The following is a 22,446-nucleotide window of genomic DNA, read 5'->3' as shown; positions in this document are numbered from 1 at the left end:
GGCCAGGGAAAAGTAATCACTGGCTGTTTTATGAAAATACATTTTCCAAGTGTACTGTAGCGCATTTTTTTGCCCTCATACATGCATACCACATACCTACATCTAAATAGTGTACCATTTTGTACCTGTTAATCTGTCAAGGGCCTACATACTGTGAAAAGACAGACAAAAGTAATCACCGGCTGGTGTTTTTAAAAAAATACAGAGTTTTTAGGCGCATTGTTGCGTATTTTTCTGCCCTAATAAGTGCATACCGCATACGTACATCTAAGTAGTCTACTATTTTGTACCTGTTAATCTGTCAAGGGCCTACATACTGTGAAAGGACAGCCAAAAGTAATCACCGGCTGGTGTTTTAAAAAAATTACAGAAATTTTAGGCTCGTTGTAGCGCATTTTTCTGCCCTCATAAGTGCATACCGTATACATATATCTAAGTAGTGTACTATTTTGTACCTGTTAATCTGTCAAGGTCCCACATACTGTGAAAGTCCAGCCAAAAGTACTCATCAGCTGGTGTTGTACTCAGATACTTTTTTAAGTGTACTGTAGAGCATATTTTCTGCCCTCATCAGTGCATACCACATACCTACATCTATGTAGTGTACTTTTTGTACCGGTTAATATGTCAAGGGCCTACATACTGTGAAAGTCCAGCCAAAAGTACTCATCGGCTGGTGTTGTACTCAGATACTTTTTTAAGTGTGCTGTAGAGCATTTTTCTGCCCTCATCAGTACATACCACATACCTACATCTAAGCAGTGTACTTTTTTGTTCCTGTTAATCTGTCAAGGGCCTAGATACTGTGAAAGGCCAGCCAAAAAGTGCACACCTGCTGCTGTTCTAGACAAATATTGTTTTAAGCGTAGTGAAGTATATTGTACTCCCTTCATATACGCACTAAGTATGTCAGGCAGAGAAGTGCCAGGACGTGCACAGAGGAGTGTCAGAGGCCGCAGCAGACTAGGGGCGAATGGCAGCAGGAGTCGCAGCGAGAGGCCTGAGCTCCCATTAACAGCAAGTAGTCGTGTCTCGACCAGCAACCCATCTGCCGTTGTCGATTGGTTAGCACGGTCATCCACTTCATCACAAGTGACGTCTGACACCCCCAGTCAACAGTCAGTTGGCATGGCCCGGGAGCAGTCCCTGTCCTAACATTGCCTCTGTCCTATGCTGTTCCCTCTCCTACAGAAGTATATTATGCTGTGGGTTCAGCTACACTATTTACTGAGGACGATCTAATAGAGGACAGTTAGCAGCTACTGCCCAGCCAAGAAGTGGAGGAGACATGTGCCGCTTCCTCTGCTAGGCAGGCAAGTAGTGATGAGGAGAGTGACGTGGGAGGCGGTGTTGCCAGGGTTCAGGGTCCTGAAGCAGACACTGTTGAGGAACCTGAGGAAGACATCAGTGACGTGCAGACACAACTCGATGATGATGAAGCCAATCATAATTGGGAGCTGGGTGAAGAAGGGGCTTCATCATCATCATCATCAGAAGAGAGTTGCAGGTGGCCCTTGAGGCAGCAGCTGAGCCAGCAAGGCGGTAGCATGGTTGGCAGTCAGCGTGGTGGCAGAAGTGGAAATTCTGGAGCCAAATGTGCCAGGGGGAGACCACCTGCTTCGCGGCAGCCTACCTTCCCGGGAGGTGGTGGAACAGGGGTTCCTGGAGACGGCGGCAGTAGCAGTGAATTAATTCTGACTGTTGGTGGGAAAATCAGCTACTCGGCGATGTGGCAGTTTTTCATCAAGCATCCTGAGGAGGTTCACATAGCCACATGCAAGATATGTAGGCAGAAGGTGAAGCGTGGCCAGGGTCCCAATGTAGGCACCACAGCCCTGCATCAACACATGCTTTGCCAACATAAAGCGGCCTGGGAGAACCATGGCTCCGATGTAGTGGTCCAGCCTGCTGTATCACCCAGTGGCACAACGCTCCCTTTTTCATCGAGCCAAGGCTCCTCCACCTCAGCCGAAGGGAGCTGTGTGTCATACCCTCCTTCTGTAGCTCCAGATGTTCCTGCTTCTCCCACTTTTACTCAGCCATTCCACCAAAAATACATCCTCAAAGCCATGTCCAAGAGACAACAGTATGCGCCCACTCATCCAACGGTGCAGAAGCTGAATGTGCTCCTGTCTAAGTTGCTGGTGCTGCAGTCCCTCCCTTTTCAAGTGGTGGACTCCACACCTTTCAGAGAACTGATGGCTTGTGCCGAGCCGAGGTGGAATGTGCCAAGTCGTAATATATTTGCGAAGAAGGCAGTACCAGCCCTGCACAAAGTACCAAAGTGCACGGCAGCGCTGCTGTCTGGAGCTGTAACCACGGTCAGGAACAATACATGTCCTTTACTGCTCACTGGGTGAATGTGGTTCCTGCACAGCCACCACCCCAACTTGGACAGGTCATGCCGCTTCCTCCTCCACGCTGTCAGCCCGTTGGTCCTGTGACAGTGTGCGACTCCGCCTCCTCATCCTCCACCGTGTCCTCAGCCTCCACTGCTCTCACAAAAGTCTCAGTGGCCCTTCAGCATACCATGTGTGTAGGGAACGGCGGTGTCACGCTTTTCTTCACATGGTTTGCCTTGGCAAAAGAGTCACACAGGGGAGGAACTGCTAAAAGTCATTCGCAAAGAAATCGGAGCATGGCTTACTGAACAAAATCTGGAAATGGGAACCATGGTGACCGACAACGTGAAGAACATCAAGGGTGAAACATGCGCCCAGGACAAGGGTAAAACATGCGCCCTGCATGGCACATGTGTTAAATCTAGTTGTCAAGCAGTTCCTGAAGTGTTCCCCCCATTTATGAGACATCCTAAGAATGGGAAGGAATCTTTGCATGCACTTCAGCCACTCATACAACGCAAAGCACACCCTCCTTGAGCTGAAGCGTCAGAATGGTATCCCCCAACATAGTCTGATTTGTGAAGTTGCCACACGTTGGAATTCCACTCTCCATAAGTTGGACCGACTGTACGAACAGAGAAAAGCCATCACCGATTTCTTGATGATCCAAGCGGATAGGGGTACTCTCCTGTGTAACTTCAATGTGAACCAGTGGCAGCTCATACGTGACACCTGCCATTTGCTCAGGCCCTTTGAGGAAGCCACATTATACGTAAATCGCCAGGATTACGGGATGAACGACATCATTCCACTGCTTCATTTCCTACAAGTGTTGGAAACGATGGCTGGTCAGGGCAATGAAGACGTTGCGCCTACATTTCTCGGCCACATGAGCCTTGTGGGGGCTGAACTGGAGGAGGATGAGGGGCACAGTGGAGCACAGTTTAGTTTTGGTGAGATGGGCAGTGTCCACGAAAAATGTGGAGAGACTGACCTTTGTGAAAATGAATCAGGCATGGATCAGCCAGGATTTCTACCCACCAATGCCAGATGAATCAGAGTAGATTGACCATGGTGCCACACTAATACTTCACAAATATGGATAATGCCAAACAGATTTAAGGCACTGCTCCCCAGTTACAAACATTCCAGCCACCTTCATCACCGGGTACTGGTATTGCCACCCACCGCACCACTCTGTCACCGGGTCACTTTCAGGACTCCTGCTGCTGCTACCTCCAGGCTGTTTCATTCAGCCACTATTTTATTTCCTTATGCTTCTGTCAACTCCAGGCTGTGCCATTCAGCCACTACATGGTCTCCTCATGCTTCGGCCAACTCCAGGCTGTACCATTCAGACACTATATGGGCTCCTTATGCTTTCCCCACGTCCAGGCGGTGTCATTCAGCCAATATATTGTTTTCTGATGCTGCTGGGACTGTCTTGGATATTACCTACAATTTTTTTATGTTAGCACTAGCAAACATTCATGCTCAATCGAGATTTCCACATTGATCTTTTACTGTTAGGGGTTGTGAAGCCCTCTTAAGTACACATCCTGCTGCCTGATCCAGGATGTGTGTTTCAGGAACTACTTGGCTTACTGATGCTGCTGGTCTGTGCCTAAAATTTTTTGATGTTAGCACCAGCTAACATACATCTTGTATACAGATTTCAACATTAACATTTTAATGTTAGGGGTTGTGAAGCCCTCTTGTAAACTCATGCTGAGGCCTGCTCCAGACTGCGTGCTTCAGCAATTATAGGGTTTAGTGATGCTGCTGGGCCTGTGCCTAATTTTTTTTTACTGTTAGCACTAGCCAACATACATCTTGTATACAGATTTCAACATTAACATTTTAATATTAGGGGTTGTGAAGTCCTCTTGTAAACTCATGCTGATGCCTGCTCCAGGCTGCGTGCTTCAGCAACTATATGGTTTAGTGTTGCTGCTGGGCTTGGGCCTTAATTTCTTTGATGATAGGACCTGGTAACATACCTCTTCAATAGAGATTTCAACATTAATCTTTCAATCTTAGGGGTTATGAAACCCTCTTGAGTACTGCTGCTGCCTGCTCCGGACTGTGTGTTTCAGCAACTACTTGGATTACTGATGCTACTGGGCTTGGGCCTTAAATTTTGGGATGGTAGCACTAGCTAACATGCATCTTTAATAGAGCTTTCAACATTCAACTTTAAATGTTAGAGGTTGTGAACTCCTCTTGTGTACTCATGCTGCTGCTTGCTCGTGTATGTATCATTAAGCAACTGCATGGTTAATGATGCTGCTGTGCCTAGGACATTACCTGTATATGTTTATGGTAGCACTAGTTACCATACATCTTCAAAGGAAATTTCAAAATTCATCTTTTATTCTTAGAGATTGTAAGGCCCTATTGTCTCCTCATCTGCCGCCAACTCCAGGCTGTGCCATTCAGTCACTATATGGTCTCTTCTCATGCTTTAGCCAACTCCAGACTTTGCCATTTGGCCACTATATGGTCTCCTCTTACTGATGCCACCTTCAGGCTCTGTCATTTTGCTACCATGTGACATGTGACTCCTTGTTAGATTTTTCCCTCTGTACCCATACGCTGGAGCCCGGGACACTAAAACTTGGGAGTTAAAAAGTTCAATTTCAAAATCCTTAATTTAAAATTTTAAATCTTAAATTTAAATTTAAAAATCATACATTTCAATGGACTCCTCATGCTTCTGAGAACTCCAGGCTGTGTAATTCAGCCAATATATGGTTTACTGATGTAGCTGGGCCTAGGTCTGGGCCTAAAAATTTTGTCATGGTAGTACTAGCTATCCAAAATCTTTGGTTTAAATTTTAAAATTCATCTGTTTTTTCATTGGGATTGTGAAGCCCTGGTGTCTACTCATGCTTCAGCCAACTCCAGGCTGTGTCCTTCAGGCAATACATGAATTACTGCTGCTGGGCCTTTGTCTGGGAATAAAAACTTTTGTTATGATAGCACTTGCTACTCAAAGAGGGACATTTATCAATGTTTGCTTATGTATTCTTTTTTTTAGTAATTTTTTCCTTACTTTTTTTTTGCTTATGTGCGACTTATTTATCAACTGGTTTCAGCCTGTTGATAATTTTCTTTCACGTAAGCAATTTTTCCTTTTTTACTTTGGTAGTAGCTTTTTCTGCTCCATGTTTGAGCTGGAGTAAATTTAGTCAATTTTTAACGCTGTTGCGACTTTTTTTTGCGCAGTTGCGACTGTCGCAGTTAATAAATACCTGACTACCCGTAGTCCATTTTAAAATTATTACTACATAGTTAATTTTTGGAAAACTTGCTTTTCTCGCTTTCCAGTCAAAATGTCGCACGAAAAATCGTGTAGTCGCAGTTGCGACAATTTTGCGACAATTATAGTAAAGAAAACCTGACTAAACCTGTTGATAAATGTCCATAAAAATCTTCAGTTTAAATTTCAGAATTCATCTTATAATCTTAGGGATTGTGAAGGCCTAGTGTCTACTCATGCTGCTGCCAACTCCTGGCTGTGTCATTCAGCCACTATATGGTCTCCTCATGCTTCAGCCTCATCCAAACTGTGTCCTTAAGCCACTATATGGTCTCCTCATGCTGCCGCCACCTACACGCTGTGTCAATCAGCAACTATATGGTCTCCTCAAGCTGCCAACACCTCCACACTGTGTCATTCAGCCACTATATGGTCTCCTCATGCTGCCGCCACCTCCTCGCTGTGTCATTAACCAATTAAGGACCAAGCCCATTTTAACCTTATGGACCAGGCCATTTATTTTTGCGTTTTCGTTTTTTCCTCCTCGCCTTCTAAAATCCATAACTCTTTTATATTTCCATCTACAGACCCATACGAGGGCTTGTTTTTTGTGTGACCATTTGTACTTTTTGCACATTTTGGAGGGTTTTGTTTTTACACTGTACACTTTATGGTAAAAATGACATGTGTTCTTTATTCAGTTGGTCAATGCAATTAAAATGATGGCTAGATACTTTTTTTTTTGTACAGCTTAAAAGAAATCTAAAACTTTTTGTACAAAATCAGTAATCAAAAATTGCCCTATTTTGACCACCTATAACTTTTTAATTTTTCCACATATAGGGCGGTATGAGGGCTAATTATTTGCGCCGTCATCTGTACTTTTATCGATACCACATTTACATATAGAAAACTTGTAGATCATTTTTTATTACGTTTTTTTCATAAAATGGGACAAAAAAGCAGCATTTTTGGAATTTTTTTACGTTTACGCCGTTCACCGTATGGGGTCATTAACATAATATTTTGATAGTTTGGACATTTATGCTTGTGGCGATACCAAATATGTTTATATAAAAAATGTTTTTACGCTTTTTGGGGGGTAAAATGTGAAAAACTGACAATTTTAATTTTTATTGGGGGAGGGGATTTTTCACTTTTTATTTTTACATTTCAAAACTTTTTTTTTACTTTTTACATTTTAACACTTTTTATGTCCCTATAGGGGACTATCTATAGCATTCATTTGATTGCTAATACTATTCAGTGCTATGCATTGGACATAGCGCTTATCAGTATTATCGGCTATCTTCTGCTCTGGTCTTCCCGATCTCAGACCAGAGCAGAAGACGCCGGGAGACAGACTGAGGCAGGTGAGGGGACCACCGTCCGCCATTACAGATATTCGGATCGCTGCGTCAGTGCTGCGGGTGATTCGATCATCTATTTTAACTTGTACATTGCCGCAGATGCCGTGATCTGTACTGATCACGGCATCTGAGGGGTTAGTGGTGGACATCCGCGCGATGACAGATGTCGGCCATTACCGGCGGGTCCCTGGCTGCTGATAGCAGCCGGAACCTGCCATGTATGACGCGAGCACCGCTCCAATGCTCACGGTCATACACAGTACGTTAGTGTACGTCCTGGTGCGCGAATTGCCGCCAAACCAGGATGTACATTTACGTCCGTGGTTGTTAAGGGTTAAGCCACTATAAATGGTCTCCTCATGCTGCCAACACCTCCACGCTGTGTTATTCAGCCACTATATTGTCTCCTCATGCTTCAGCCTCATCCAAGCTGTCTCATCCAGCCACTATATGGTCTCCTCATGCTGCCGCCACCTACACACTGTGTCATTCAGCCACTATATGGTCTCCTCATGCTGCCAACTCCTCCACACTGTGGCATTCAGCCACTATATGGTCTCCTCATGCTGCCAACACCTCCACGCTGTGTCATTCAGCCACTATATGGTCTCCTCATGCTGCCAACACCTCCATGCTGTGTCATTCAGCCACTATATGGTATCATGCTTCAGCCTTATCCAAGCTGTGTCATCTGGCCACTATTTGGTCTCTTCATGCTGCTGCCACCTACACGCTGTGTCATTCAGCCACTAAATGGTCTCCTCATGCTGCCAACACCTCCTCGCTGTGTCATTCAGCCACTATATGGTCTCCTCATTCTGTCAACAGCTCCACACTGTGTCAATCAGCCACTATATGGTCTCCTCAAGCTGCCAACACCTCTATGCTGTGGCATTCAGCCACCATATGGTCTCCTCATGCTGCCAACACCTCCACGCTCTCATTAAGCCACTATATGTTCTCCTCATGCTTCAGCCTCATCCAAGCTGTCTCATCCAGCCACTATATGGTCTCCTCATGCTCCCGCCATCTACAAACTGTGTCATTCAGCCACTATATGGTCTGCTCATGCTGCCAACACCTCCTCGCTGTGTCATTCAGCCACTAAATGGTTTCCTCATGCTGCCAACACCTCCGCGCTGTCATTCAGCCACTATATGGTCTCCTCATGCTTCAGCCTCATCCAAGCTGTCTCATCCAGCCCCTATATGGTCTCCTCATGCTGCCAACATCTCCACACTGTCATTCAGCCACTATATGGTCTCCTCATGCTGCTAACACCTCCACGCTGTGTCATTCAGCCACTAAATGGTCTCCTCATTCTGCCAACACCTCCTCGCTGTGTCATTCAGCCACTATATGGTCTTTTCATGCTGCCAACACCTCCACGCTGTCATTCAGCCACTATAGGGTCTCCTCATGCTTCAGCCTCATCCAAGCTGTCTCATCCAGCCCCTATATGGTCTCTTCATGCTGCCGCCACCTACACACTGTGTCATTCAGCCACTATATGGTCTCCTCATGCTGCCAACACCTCCACACTGTCATTCAGCCACTATATGGTCTCCTCATGCTGCCAACACCTCCACGCTGTGTCATTAAGCCACTATATGGTCTGTTCATGCTGCCAACACTTCCACGCTGTGTCATTCAGCCACTATATGGTCTCCTCATGCTTCCAACACCTCCACACTTTTTCATTCAGCCACTATATGGTCTCCTCATGCTTCAGCCTCATCCAAGCTGTGTCATTCAGCCACTATATGGTCTCCTTATGCTGCCAACAACTCCACGCTGTGTCATTCAGCCACTATATGGTCTCCTCATGCTGCCAACACCTCCATGCTGAGTCATTCAGCCACTATATGGTCTCCACATGCTGACAAAACCTCCACGCTGTGTCATTCAGCCACTATATGGTCTCCTCATACTGATGCCACCTCCAGGCTCTGTCATTGTGCCACTCTGCGGCAGTGATTCTAAAAGTGATGCCAGTAATCTGCATGTTATTCTGAATAACATTATTATTTCACTACCCCAGCACACTCCATATGCGTGTTAGAACACAGCAAAGTGTTCTACACCCCTCTCTGTAGGCCGCTCTCTGTAGGCCAGAAATAGCCGTTTTTAATACAGAGTTGCCACAAATAAATTCGGATCAAAACAAATTATTTTGAAAAATTCAGCGAATCGGCCGAATCAAATTTTTCTAAAGTTCGCTCATCTCTAGAGTTTATACCTACAGCTGTACAATGGCACAGTTTGACTTCTTTAAATTTGGCATAAAGATTTGCAACTTGTTTCTATTCAGTTTCAATAGATCTAAGGTTATTTTTTTGACTATTGACTACCGTATTTATTGGCATATAACACGCACTGGCGTATAACACGCACCCCCATTTTAATAGGGAAATGTAAGTTAAAAAAAAAATGCATATAAGATAAATGACAGACTAAATGCCATATCATCCCTCTAACTTTGATTTTGCCTGAACTTCTGTTTGGTCCCCCCATTCCAGTGCTACATCATTCCTCCCCTTTTATCAGCCCCTATGCCATATTTACACCCATCCCCCCTTACCCTCTCATCATTCCCCCACTGTCTTATCATTCCCCCACCCCTGTCTCACCATGCCCCCCTCTCATCATGCCCCCCTTTCATCAAGCCCCCTTCTCACCATGCCCCCTCTCATCATGCCCACCTCTCATCATGCCCCCCTCTCAGCATCCCCTTTCCCCCCTGTTTTTGATATATATATATATTTTTTTTTCCCCATCTTCCTTACCTAGCCGCGCTCGGCAGGCCAGGTCCGGTGTCGGGTCTTGCGGGCTGCGCTCAATGAATCAGGATGAGTGACGTCCTCTGCCGGCTGCACAGCATCAGGGACATCACTCATAATTCGCTGCAGCTGCCGCTGGTCAGTGTGGCTGCAGCGCCAGCTGCTTGTTTAACTTCAGCAGCCTGACCGCAGCCACCTTAGAATAGTCACAGCGCCAGCAGCATTGAATCAGTGACGTCCCTGATTCTGTGCAGCTGAGCTAGCAGAGAACGTCACTCATCCTGCTTCACTGACCGCAGTCCGCAAGACCCGACACCGGACCTGGCCTGCCGAGCGCGGCTAGGAAAGGAAGATTTAAAAAAATATATATATAATAAAAAGCAGGGGGGAAAGGGAGGGAAATTTAAAAAATACAAAATGGGAGCCGCACGCTGGCCACTGATTTGAAGTGGCCGCGGACAGGCTGCTAATCCTTAACAAGCTGCTGCGGCCACTTTAAATCAGTGACAAAAAGATTCTGCCTGCGTGTTATACGCCGATTACTTTTTGCCTTGAATTTAAGTTTTAAATGTGCGTGTTATACGCCTATAAAAATACCCAAACGGACAACTCAAACCTGGAAGTAGAAAATTATTATTATGACTAAACAGTATGTAAGTGACCAAGCACTATCGATTAATCCAGGTACTGGTGTTGGCTATAGGTATGTGAACTCCTAACAGAAATAGCAAATAACAAGAAAGAGAAAAACGGAGTCACTTATAAAATGTATATCATTTTATTAATTCCGTGGAATATAAGTACATAAAAATTGTATATATATTAGTTAAAAAATACTATTTTTCAAGGAGGAATGAGGCTAAAAGGTGGTGTCACCGGCTCTGCAATGTAGGCTGGGTATGGTGTATATATTACAGGATCCACCACAATTTGTACACAAATTTACAAAGACAGGATGTTTTAGCAACCTGTAGGAAACATGTATATAAATCTCACAGTGAGAGCGAAAAAATTATTATATATATATAACATGCAAAATAAAGTGCAGTGTGCATGTAAACAAGCATAACATTGTGGGGATACAAATCAGTGTAGCAATATACCAGAGTACAGCAGCAATCAGCAGAGACCGGGACAGCACCACTCCAACGTACGTTTCGGTACGCAACCTTCGTCTGGGAGTGGCTCTATCCCAGTCCGACTGTCTATTTATATCCAAGAACACCAATCAGATTGTATTAGGAGTTAAATAGTTTAATCCTCACCTGTGGCTGTTACAATGCACGCGAACGCCGGCCCCGTCGCCGCCCGGAAACCGGAAGGAGCCGTGTCACATGACACGGCACTGCGAAAAATCACATGACCGTGCCATGACGTAGACGCGACTCACCCGGAACCCCGGCAGCGCAGAGACGGCGCACGCGCACCAGCGACAGGAGCAGTGTCTGTGATCAGCAGAACACTGATAGGTTAAGCATATGCATACATATATACAATAACATAACATGATATAGAATACGGGATTGCAATGAATAGTTATAAGTATACTGGATGCCATATTATAAGTTTAAATTTGAATGAAAAATAAATATAAATGTAAATGGTATGTGGTTCAATGTGCATGTAAAGAGAAAGAAATATTAGTGACATAAAGAAGATGATAAGTGAAGTGGAGTGAAAAGGTGTTTGAAGAAGTATATATATGTTATATATATATGAAAAATATATATATAGAAATATATGAGAAATGAAAAACATAAAAATAATGTATTAGAATTAAAAAATTTTTAAATTATTGTTATTGATATAGTGTAAATAGCATAATAATATTTACTAAAGAAGAGAGAAATAGTGTAAAGTGTCAAAAAATTCAAATAAAATACAACCGTGAAAAAAGTGAAAAAAAGGGGGGGGAAAAAAGGGGGGGGGGGGAAGAAGAGACGATGAGAAAAAGTGATAAGTGATGGTTGGGTGAAAAGTGTACATGGTGCACATAATCCCATATAACTCACTTAACTACAATATATAAAAAAATATACCGTATATTGTGCCCAACCCCTACATGCTAGAGATATAAACCAAAATATTAATCCAAAATTAATAATTTGTAAAGCACCAACCCATATCCAAAAATACAAAAAAGGGGGAAATTAACATAGTAAAATGGCATCTATGAGTCCCAAGTCCAAAATCCTGAATATGTAGACATCAATATAGGGAGCAATCTCCTATTGGCATTCGTGTCCTGGAAAAAACCAAAAAAATAAGAAATAACTGTTAAAAGTAGGCAAGAAAATTAATTAAAAGGGGGGTTAAAAACAGACAGAACAGACGAGGAATACATAGATGGCTTCAATGGTCAAAAGATGTCTATATGTTGTAACTATAAAAATGGTCCGAATGGCAACAGTTCATTTAAACCGTGAGGTTGCACCGTATCCAAGCGCCAAATCCAATAGCTCTCGCGTTGGGCCAATCGTTTCCCCAGATCACCCCCACGCATCCCAGGATACAGTCTGTCAATACCACAGAATTGGAGGAGCCTATCATCACAATCATGGAACAACTTAAAGTGTTTGGGTATTGTCTTCAAATCCTCAGTACTTCCTATTGTCTGCGCCAATCGAATGTCTCTCAAGTGTTCACGAATGCGAATTTTGAGGGGGCGTGTGGTAAGGCCCACATAAATTTTTGGGCAGGGACACACTGCATAGTAGACTACATAGCGTGTAGTGCATGTGATCTGATGTTTAATCCTGTATGTGATTGTAGTCTGAGAGTTCGTGAAAGTGGTGGAACGCTTCATGTTAGGGCAGGCAACACACTGTCCACAAGCTGATGATCCCCATCTGGGCCCTCTTGAGCCAAAAATATTTTTGGATGGTTCAGGTCGGTATTCACTCTTAACTAGGAGATCTCCTAAATTTTTCGCCCGTCGAGCTGTAATTTGGGGTTTGGATGGGATGTACTGTTTCAAGACCGGGTCCGTGGTCAGAATCGACCAATATTTAGTCATGCAAGATTTCATGTTGTCCCAGTGGGAGTGGTAGTTCGTAATGAACCGTACTGTATCATCACCATGATTTTTAGGTTTTGGACATAATAGTTGGACACGAGATTGTTGTTTTGCCCTGTTGTAGGCTTTTCTCAGCGATCTATGACTGTACCCCCTTTGTAGAAACCTACCTCTTAGATCATCGGCTTGTCTCTTGAAGGCTTGTTCCGAGGAGCAAATACGTCGAGCACGTAGGTACTGGCCATATGGTATAGCTCTCACAGTATGTGTCGGATGAGATGATGTGGCATGTAGGTAAGAATTAACTGAGGTCCTTTTGCGAAATACATCCGAATGCAGATATCCCATTGGGTCACGCTGTAGAAGAACATCAAGAAATTCCACTTGATTAGCATCACATGAATAGGTAAGTTTGATATTATAACTATTGTTATTCAAGCGGGAAATAAACTGTGAAAGTTGTGTGGAGTCTCCCTGCCAGATCATGAGGATGTCGTCGATGTACCGTACCCAAAAGAGGATGCGACCAATCGCGACATCCCCACGATCTGACAGGAACAGGTCCCTCTCCCAGAGACCCAAGAAAAGACAAGCATACGAGGGCGCACAAGCCGCCCCCATAGCTGTCCCCCGGGTCTGCAGGTAGAGGGATCCTTGAACGTAAAAAAGTTGTGAACCAGAGTAAATTCCAATAGCTGCAAAATAAATGATGACATTTCAGGAGAGTAGTTACTCGTACCTAAAAAGAAACTTGATGCCGACAATCCGTCCGTATGGTTGATGCTAGTATACAGCGATTCCACATCACATGTAACAAGAAGAGTGTCTGGTTCCAATTGAATGCCATCAATCCTACGTAAAAGATCAGTGGTGTCACGTATAAAAGAAGGTAGGTTTTCAACCAGGGGGTTCAGTTTGCTGTCCACAAATCTGGCAATATTTTCAGTAAGGTTACCTGTGCCCGAAATGATCGGCCTTCCTGGAGGTCTAGAAGCGTGCTTGTGAACCTTTGGCAATAAATAGAGAGTCGATATTGTCGGATGTGGTATCTGGAGTGCATCTGCCAGTTTCCTTGATATCACTGATGATTCAACCGCTGTATCCAGTAGTGACTTCAGATTAGCCTGAAATTGAGACAGGGGGTTGAAGGTTAGTTTTCTATAACAAAGAGGGTCACGGAGTTGCCTATATGCCTCGGCCTCGTATAATTTACGAGGCCAGACCACAATGTTGCCCCCCTTATCTGCGGGTTTATAGATAACATCTGGTATCCTTTGCAACCTGTTGAGACATTTTCGTTCATCATGTGAAAGATTATCTTTATGAATAGTATCAGGTAACCGCTCAAACTCCTGGCCAACCAGTTTGACAAATACATCAATCACAGGGCAAATCGATAGTGGAGGGAATTTTTTCGATCTAGGGTAAATACACTTGGGTACCTCATATTCAGCTGGAATCTCTTGTTCAGATAGTAAATCTTGTAGATCATTAAGAGCTTGTCTCTCCTCAGGGGATGTAAGGCCCAATGACTCATCTGTCTTGTGATGCCATTTTTTAAAAAGAAGATTGCGTCCAAATAGATGCAAATCCTTTATTGCCGTAAATTTGTCAAAAGCTGTGGAAGGAGAAAAGGATAAACCTTTCTGTAAAACCGATATCTCAAGGGGAGAGAAAACATGAGTAGACAAATTGATTACCTGTAAGGTATCAGCAGGAGTGCTGCTTGTTGTGGGAGGAGCCTCAGACCGCTTCTTAGCTTGAGGGACAAACTCAGACTTCTTTCTTTTATGTCGTTGATTAGATCCATGTAATCTGCGTGGGTTGTCCGAATTTTCACCCGCCGAGGATAATGAGGAGATAGAGGCAGATCTCTGTCGTCCCCTGTCTCCCGACGGACGTTGCCATTTATATACACGTTTCATCTGGACATCATTCATATCCCTTGCCAGCTTCTTACTCTTTATTGCCGCTATTTCCTTCTCCCAAATCTCAAACTGTTTTTCCATCTGTTTATTAAATATTTCCAGATCCTCCACACTAAGTTCATTCTTAAGTAATGTATATGTCTGTTCAATCTCGGTTTCAATCCTGTCCAAAGTATCCTTATTGTGATTGACCAGAAGCTCCATAAATCGACATGATGCTGTAGTACATGCTTCCTCCCAATGGGTAACGAATGATTCATCTATCAAAGGGAATGAGGGAAAGACTTGGACCCGGAGACCTCGTGGTATTAGGCCTCTCCTTATATAATTTTCAAGAAACATCTTGTTCCACCACGTTTTCAATCTTCTATGGTGAAGGTTACTCAAAGTTTTCTGTAAATAATTACTATTTTTTTGACCATTGAAGCCACTCGATGCCGATTCCTCCTTGAAAACCCGGTCCAACTGAAGGAGCCAGGTGCGGTCGCGATCCCGCAAATCCATGCTGCCAAAAAATTGTCCGCAACAAACCTGTGGATAACACAGAAAATTAGACCAAAAATACCCAAACGGACAACTCAAACCTGGAAGTAGAAAATTATTATTATGACTAAACAGTATGTAAGTGACCAAGCACTATCGATTAATCCAGGTACTGGTGTTGGCTATAGGTATGTGAACTCCTAACAGAAATAGCAAATAACAAGAAAGAGAAAAACGGAGTCACTTATAAAATGTATATCATTTTATTAATTCCGTGGAATATAAGTACATAAAAATTGTATATATATTAGTTAAAAAATACTATTTTTCAAGGAGGAATGAGGCTAAAAGGTGGTGTCACCGGCTCTGCAATGTAGGCTGGGTATGGTGTATATATTACAGGATCCACCACAATTTGTACACAAATTTACAAAGACAGGATGTTTTAGCAACCTGTAGGAAACATGTATATAAATCTCACAGTGAGAGCGAAAAAATTATTATATATATATAACATGCAAAATAAAGTGCAGTGTGCATGTAAACAAGCATAACATTGTGGGGATACAAATCAGTGTAGCAATATACCAGAGTACAGCAGCAATCAGCAGAGACCGGGACAGCACCACTCCAACGTACGTTTCGGTACGCAACCTTCGTCTGGGAGTGGCTCTATCCCAGTCCGACTGTCTATTTATATCCAAGAACACCAATCAGATTGTATTAGGAGTTAAATAGTTTAATCCTCACCTGTGGCTGTTACAATGCACGCGAACGCCGGCCCCGTCGCCGCCCGGAAACCGGAAGGAGCCGCGTCACATGACACGGCACTGCGAAAAATCACATGACCGTGCCATGACGTAGACGCGACTCACCCGGAACCCCGGCAGCGCAGAGACGGCGCACGCGCACCAGCGACAGGAGCAGTGTCTGTGATCAGCAGAACACTGATAGGTTAAGCATATGCATACATATATACAATAACATAACATGATATAGAATACGGGATTGCAATGAATAGTTATAAGTATACTGGATGCCATATTATAAGTTTAAATTTGAATGAAAAATAAATATAAATGTAAATGGTATGTGGTTCAATGTGCATGTAAAGAGAAAGAAATATTAGTGACATAAAGAAGATGATAAGTGAAGTGGAGTGAAAAGGTGTTTGAAGAAGTATATATATGTTATATATATATGAAAAATATATATATAGAAATATATGAGAAATGAAAAACATAAAAATAATGTATTAGAATTAAAATTTTTTTAAATTATTGTTATTGATATAGTGTAAATAGCATAATAATATTTACTAAAGAAGAGAGAAATAGTGTAAAGTGTCAAAAAATTCAAATAAAATACAACCGTGAAAAAAGTGAAAAAAAGGGGGGGGAAAAAAGGGGGGGGGGGAAGAAGAGACGATAAATACGCCTATAAATACGGTACTTTCTCCTTTATAAAATATCGAAATTTTGTAAGGAAATAGGGGTACTCACAGCTAATGCCCTAAATATACGCCATAAAAATGATTTTAAAAAAAGCTGTGTTTTTTTCTTTTCTTTAAATACTATTGTTTACACCAGTAGTATGCAAAGGCTGCTTATTTATAGTGAATGTTCACATTATTTTATTTAATGTATCTCTATGAGGGTTGGCATTCCATTTCATTTTATAGCGTGCATAGGAACATGAGAAAACAGCACTCACTGTTAGATGCAGAGAAAATCTGCTATCCTTTTTTGTGATTCTTGAAAACATATTCATGTCAGTAGGTATGCCAAGGGCAGCCTAATAAATCGCAAGGTATGCATGAAGTAGCTACCGCTGTCTCTCTATCCTTCCTGCCTAGCATACCTACCAACATAAATATATATTAAAGAATCACAATTGAGCATTGAAGAGTTTATCTGCATCTAATGGTAAGTGCTGCTTTCTCATATTCTTATGCATGCTATGAATTTTCAGGACTAGTAGAATATTCACACTGGACCGTAGTATTATAAGCAGAGCACCACCTTGAGTATTTACCACAGCTCCAGTTCTAGATTTACACTCCAGATTTTAAGGTGACATTGGCAGTAGCCGGTTTACATATTCAATACTATTCCATTTTATTCTATATCTCTTACTTTTACACAACTATAAAAAAAATTTCTATATTTCTGAATTTTTATAGCTACCTGGGGGCCTGGGGACAGGTATTTAATATTATAGAAGAGAATGTGGTAAAGCGCTCAGGATATCCTGTTGTCTAATCACGATCATGCCCACTTTAAAGTATGCCCTTGCTACTCTTCCAACCCACCACCCCGCTGCAGAATAGTTGCGATGAAGAGAATCAACAGGGATGTGATCAGCACCCCGCCCCAAACCTCTCAGTTATAGGTAGAACTAAGTAATTTTTGTAGAGTGATCACAGGTTGGATACATAAACAGTATACAATAAGATCAGAACCTCCTTCTAGAGGTGTCAGCATTGAGCTAACATTTTATCATTGCATGAATAATAAAAAGGTAGAGCCCTGTACAAGCACAATGGAACTCTGACCAATATGTTATTACATTTATCAGAACAGATGTTCACTTTCCAATTCTAGTCCAATTCATAGTGCAAGCTTAAACAGATAGGGGGACATGTATCATTATTTGTGTACGGTAGAAGCACTTTACCCCTTTCCCTGTATTCTAAATAATGTGCAGATGTGCTAAATTTATCAATCTTGCGTAAGGACTTTCATAAATTGCGTTCAAATATAGGTTTCTCCTCAGACGTCCAACGTACACCATTGCTCAGTTTAGTCTTTAGCGTATCTGGGCAGATATCGTAAGTGTATCCTTACTTTTTAGTTGTTAAGGTTCATTTTTTAAAACAGAATTTGTTAAAAATGCACATTGTCCAACAGAGAATTAACTACTTCCTTTAATAGTGATAATAGCTAATAATGTGAATGGCGTGTTAAAGGAAAAGTAAGGTATCAGACATTACATAACATAACTTGCTTAACTTTGTGATTTGATAAGAGCAACATCACTATACAATATAGAGAAAACATTGAAAAATAATTTAAGCGACTAAACGATTTCATTTAGATTGTTAGAGTTAACAATGTAGAAAATAATGTATATTCTCTAATTAGAAAGAATAATATCGAGAGGAAAGGTTGATCATTTGGGTTACTTTTTATTTCATTCTTTAGGAAATAGAAAAGATGATGATTTAGAGCAGGTTGCCAAGTTCAAGATGGCTTATATCTGCGTTCAAAAAAAGGTACTTGCAGAAATTTTTGGGGTGTAAAGGAAAAGTTAATAAATCCGTGCGTACTATAAATGTCACTCCAAGGTACCCCATATCGCGACATCAGAAGGAAATGCTCAGAATGTACGCAAAAAAAGACGCAAAAAAACTGCTTGCGCAAAATTTTGCGCAAGAATTTACACACAAAAACGGTGTAAATTCTTTGATACATGTCCCCCATAGAGTTCCAATGTGTCCGATTTATCACCATGTATAAGGCTACAGCCTCTCAACTGTCAAGTTTTAGCTAAGACAACTACTAGTTACCAAAAGTTGGAGCACCTAAATCCAAGCCCCTTTCCAAAGAGCCACACCTGCTTTACAGAGACCACATCACTTTTTGGATCCAGTTGAAAAGTGTTGACAAATGTGTGTGGAAATGCAAAGTAAATGTGGCAGAAGCCATATCAGATTATCAGATGTTTTTTTGTTTGACAATTGCACCTCAATTTGAATGTATTTCTTTATACTAAATCTGGCACGCTGTAATAAAAAAAATGGAGCTAAATGTAGACATTAACTTTAAGGTTAATACTTGTTAGAATAAATAAAGCAAAACATAGAAACATAGAATGTGTAGGCAAATAAGAACCATTTGGCCCATCTAGTCTTCCCAATAATCTGAATGCTATGAATAGTCCCTGGCCCTATCTTATATGAAGGATATCCTTATGCTTTTCCCAAAAACTGATACATTATGTCAGCCAGGACAACTGAGGGGGGTCCTGATCAGCTGAGAGGAGGGACAGAGGGTCCTATCTGCCTCCGCGCTTTCTGATCAGCGCTCCAAATGTGCAGAAAGCATCAGCAGCTTCCACAGGTGGAGCTATAGCACAGCAATGTTACATGTATGCAATCGAAAGTGAAAAAACATGTACATAAATAAATGTGAATAAGTCTTTCTCCTCATAAAAGTTTCAATCATTCTCCCTTTTCCTATTTTCTGAATTAAATAATGTAAACACACATATTTGGTATTACCATGTGCGGAAATGTAAGAATTGTTAAAATATAATAGTAATCAGAGGCGGCTCTAGACTTTTTGAGGCCTTAAATTTGAGGCAAAAATAAATTTGAGGCCCCCCAAGAGCGATAAAAAGAAGAAAAAAAAAGTGAGCAGGCGATTTTAAAATTAACTGTATAAATTGCATATTTTAAGGCAAACCTTCATATATATCATAACCTCGCTATTCACAGCTCTTGAAATCTTATTTTTCTAATTAAATTATTCTACAAAATATCTATACACAAACATTGGGTACAGATAAAAGAAAATGTCTGACTACTCATTCTTGTTGGTGTCTCCTAAAACTGAAATAAAGTTGTCAACAGGGTATTCAAAGAACACTATAGAATCAGGAACACAAATGTGTATTCCTGACCCTATAGTGGTAAATTATTTAGCACCCCACATCCCCTTTAAATTTAGAAAAAAAAGTACCTTACCAGCCACCCCTGTGCAAATCAGCTCAAATGTACATGGCGCTCTCACTCCTGAGCCTTGTTGTGCGCAGGCAGAGCATTTTGCCACCAGATATGGGGTATTTCCATATGGGGCAACACCAGCATGTTAGTGTAAAAAAATTTGTTTTTTTTACAATAACATGCTGGAGTAGACCCCAACTTTACCTTTTCATAAAGGAGAAAAAGCACCCCCCCCCCCCCCCCCCAAAAAAAAAAATAATAATAATTTTTGTGGTCCTAAACTGTTGCCTTGAAATACTACAGGGCTCCAAAGTGAGAGAGCGCCATGTGTATTTGAGGCCTAAATTAGGGATTTGAATAGGGATGGACATAGGGGTATTCTATGCCAGTGATTCCCAAACAGGGTCCCTCCAGCTGTTGCAAAACTCCCAGCCTGCCAGGACAGTCAATGGCTGTCCGGCAATACTGGGAGTTGTTGTTTTGCAACAGCTTATGGCTCTATTTTGGAAACAGTGCCATACCTGATGTTTTTCATTTTTATTGGGGAGGGGGGGGGGGGACTGTGTAGAGGTATGTGTATATGTAGTGTTTTACTTTTTATTTTCTGTAGTGTAGTGTTTTTAGGGTACATTCACATGGGCGGGGGTTTACAGAGAGTTTCCCGCTGGGAGTTTGCACTGCAGCGGAAAATTCTCATACTTGCAGCGTGAGACTCGCTGTCAACCCGCCCATGTGAATGCACCATGTCCGTGCATGCTGGGAGTTGTAGTTTTGCAACATCTGGAGGGCCACAGTTTGGGGACCACTGTGCAGTGGTCTTCAATCTGTGCTATTCCAGATATTTCAAAACTGCAACTCCCAGCATGCCCAGACAGAGTGGTAGTTTTGCAATAACTGGAGGCAAACTGGTTGGAAAACATTGTTTCCTAACTCAGTGTTTCCCAACCCGTGTGCCTCCAGCTGTTGCAAAACTTAAACTCCAAGCATGCCCAGACTGCCCAGTTATGCCCAGTTATGAAGGGCCAGATGTTACAGAACTACAACTCCCAGCATGCCTGGATTGTCTGGGCATGCTGAGAGGTGTAGTTTTGCAACATCTGGAAGAGCACAGATTGGAGACCACTGCACAGTGGTCTGCAAACTGCGGCCCTCCAGATGTTGCAAAACTACAACTCTCAGCATGCCCAGACAGCCAACGGCAGAGCAGGGGGGTCTGAACTTTAACCCCCCCCCCAGTCAGCGATCACTGTGATTGGTCCACAGGGACCAATCACAGTGATCGCTGACCAGGACCATCCACAGATGGTCCTGGATAGGCTTGCAGAAGTTGTCCCCCGCTGGTAACAGCGGGTCTTCTGCTTGTTAACCTGTGCAATGCCACCCATCGCCGGGTTAACTGCATGACATATATAAATGTGAATTCGGGTAGAAGAAACAGGCATGGTCGCACATCTACAATCTTGCATAATGATCTGATTGCTTCTCAGCATAATATCAAAAACTAACAGGTTGTTAGTATACATTTTTGATCAAAAAGTACAAGCCCACTCGCCACGTCAAGGCCACCTATTTAGAGTGGGTCCCTAACGTCCCTAGCATAAAATGGCGCAGCACTGGGCGGCGACCACCACTGCCGTGACACCAGTGCCCACGGGGGGGGGGGGGATGACCCACCGGCAGAGCGGCCCCAATGCCACTCAAACCAGTCTATGGGCCGCACCCCCCCACAGACACGGCGCCACGGCAGCAACGGACGCCGCACAGCACCACACCAGTGTGAACAAGGTGTAATAGCACACTTACCATGCTCTCCCAGTCAGACTGGGAGGCTGAAAGGAGTGAACTGTTACACCTTGTTCACACTGGTGTGGTGCTGTGCGGTGTCCGTTGCTGCCGTGGTGCCGTGTCTGCGGGGAGGTGCGACCCATAGACTGGTTTGAGTGGCATTGGGGCTGCTCTGCCAGTGGGTCGTTTTCCCCCCCGTGGGCACTGGTGTCGCGGCGGTGGTGGTCGCCGCCCAGTGCTACGCCATTTTATGCTAGGGACGTTAGGGACCCACTCTAAATAGGTGGTCTTGACGTGACGAGTGGGCTTGTACTTTTTGATCAAAAATGTATACTAACAACCTGTTAGTTTTTCATATTATGCTGAGAAGCAATCAGATCATTATACAAGATTGTAGATGTGCACCATGTCTGTTTTCTACCCGAATTCACATATATAAATGTAATGATGCACGAACTACCTGCATATCATGACATTTATGTCTTTTTCCAATTGTGTCTTTTCCAATTGTGCACCAAATAGTGCACCAAAATAGTTTTATTTTCGCTTCACCATAGATTTTATGGTAAAATGAGTGATGTAATTACAATGTACAGAGTGACTAGGAGAGGTACTGTCTGGCACATTCCTGACTAGGCACTGTTCACACCATGCGCAAGTAGAAAGCTGTGTGTTGAACCACACCTAATGCACCTGAACTACGTGCATCTCCTAGCCGATGTTCTCCTCCCACCTGCACATTGCTGCAATTTAT

General features: G+C 42.8%; 1 protein-coding gene across 1 annotated transcript; it reads right to left on the bottom strand.

Annotated features, from left to right (window-relative positions):
• Positions 1 to 13,509: 13,509 nt before the first annotated feature.
• LOC130361061 (uncharacterized) lies at positions 13,510 to 15,202 on the bottom strand. Its single transcript, XM_056563623.1, has 3 exons — positions 14,213 to 15,202; positions 13,726 to 13,894; positions 13,510 to 13,622 (listed from the first exon to the last, which is right to left on the bottom strand). The coding sequence occupies exons 1-3, from the start codon at positions 15,200 to 15,202 to the stop codon at positions 13,510 to 13,512; spliced, it is 1,272 nt and encodes a 423-aa protein (XP_056419598.1).
• Between the last annotated feature and the right edge of the window lie 7,244 nt (positions 15,203 to 22,446).

Source organism: Hyla sarda, chromosome 3 (genome assembly GCF_029499605.1).
Source record: "Hyla sarda isolate aHylSar1 chromosome 3, aHylSar1.hap1, whole genome shotgun sequence".
NCBI lineage: Eukaryota > Metazoa > Chordata > Amphibia > Anura > Hylidae > Hyla > Hyla sarda.
This window is presented reverse-complemented; position numbering and strand designations above follow the sequence as displayed.

What these genes read in the sequence shown, in the direction of transcription:
- LOC130361061 (XM_056563623.1), bottom strand. Translation starts at nt 15,202, where the DNA reads ATGGATTTGCGGGATCGCGACCGCACCTGGCTCCTTCAGTTGGACCGG. An exon ending in AGATTCCAGCTGAATATGAG is followed by an intron (nt 13,895 to 14,212) that starts GTACCCAAGTGT and finishes TCTCAATTTCAG; the next exon opens with GCTAATCTGAAGTCACTACT. An exon ending in GCCGATCATTTCGGGCACAG is followed by an intron (nt 13,623 to 13,725) that starts GTAACCTTACTG and finishes TCTTTTACGTAG; the next exon opens with GATTGATGGCATTCAATTGG.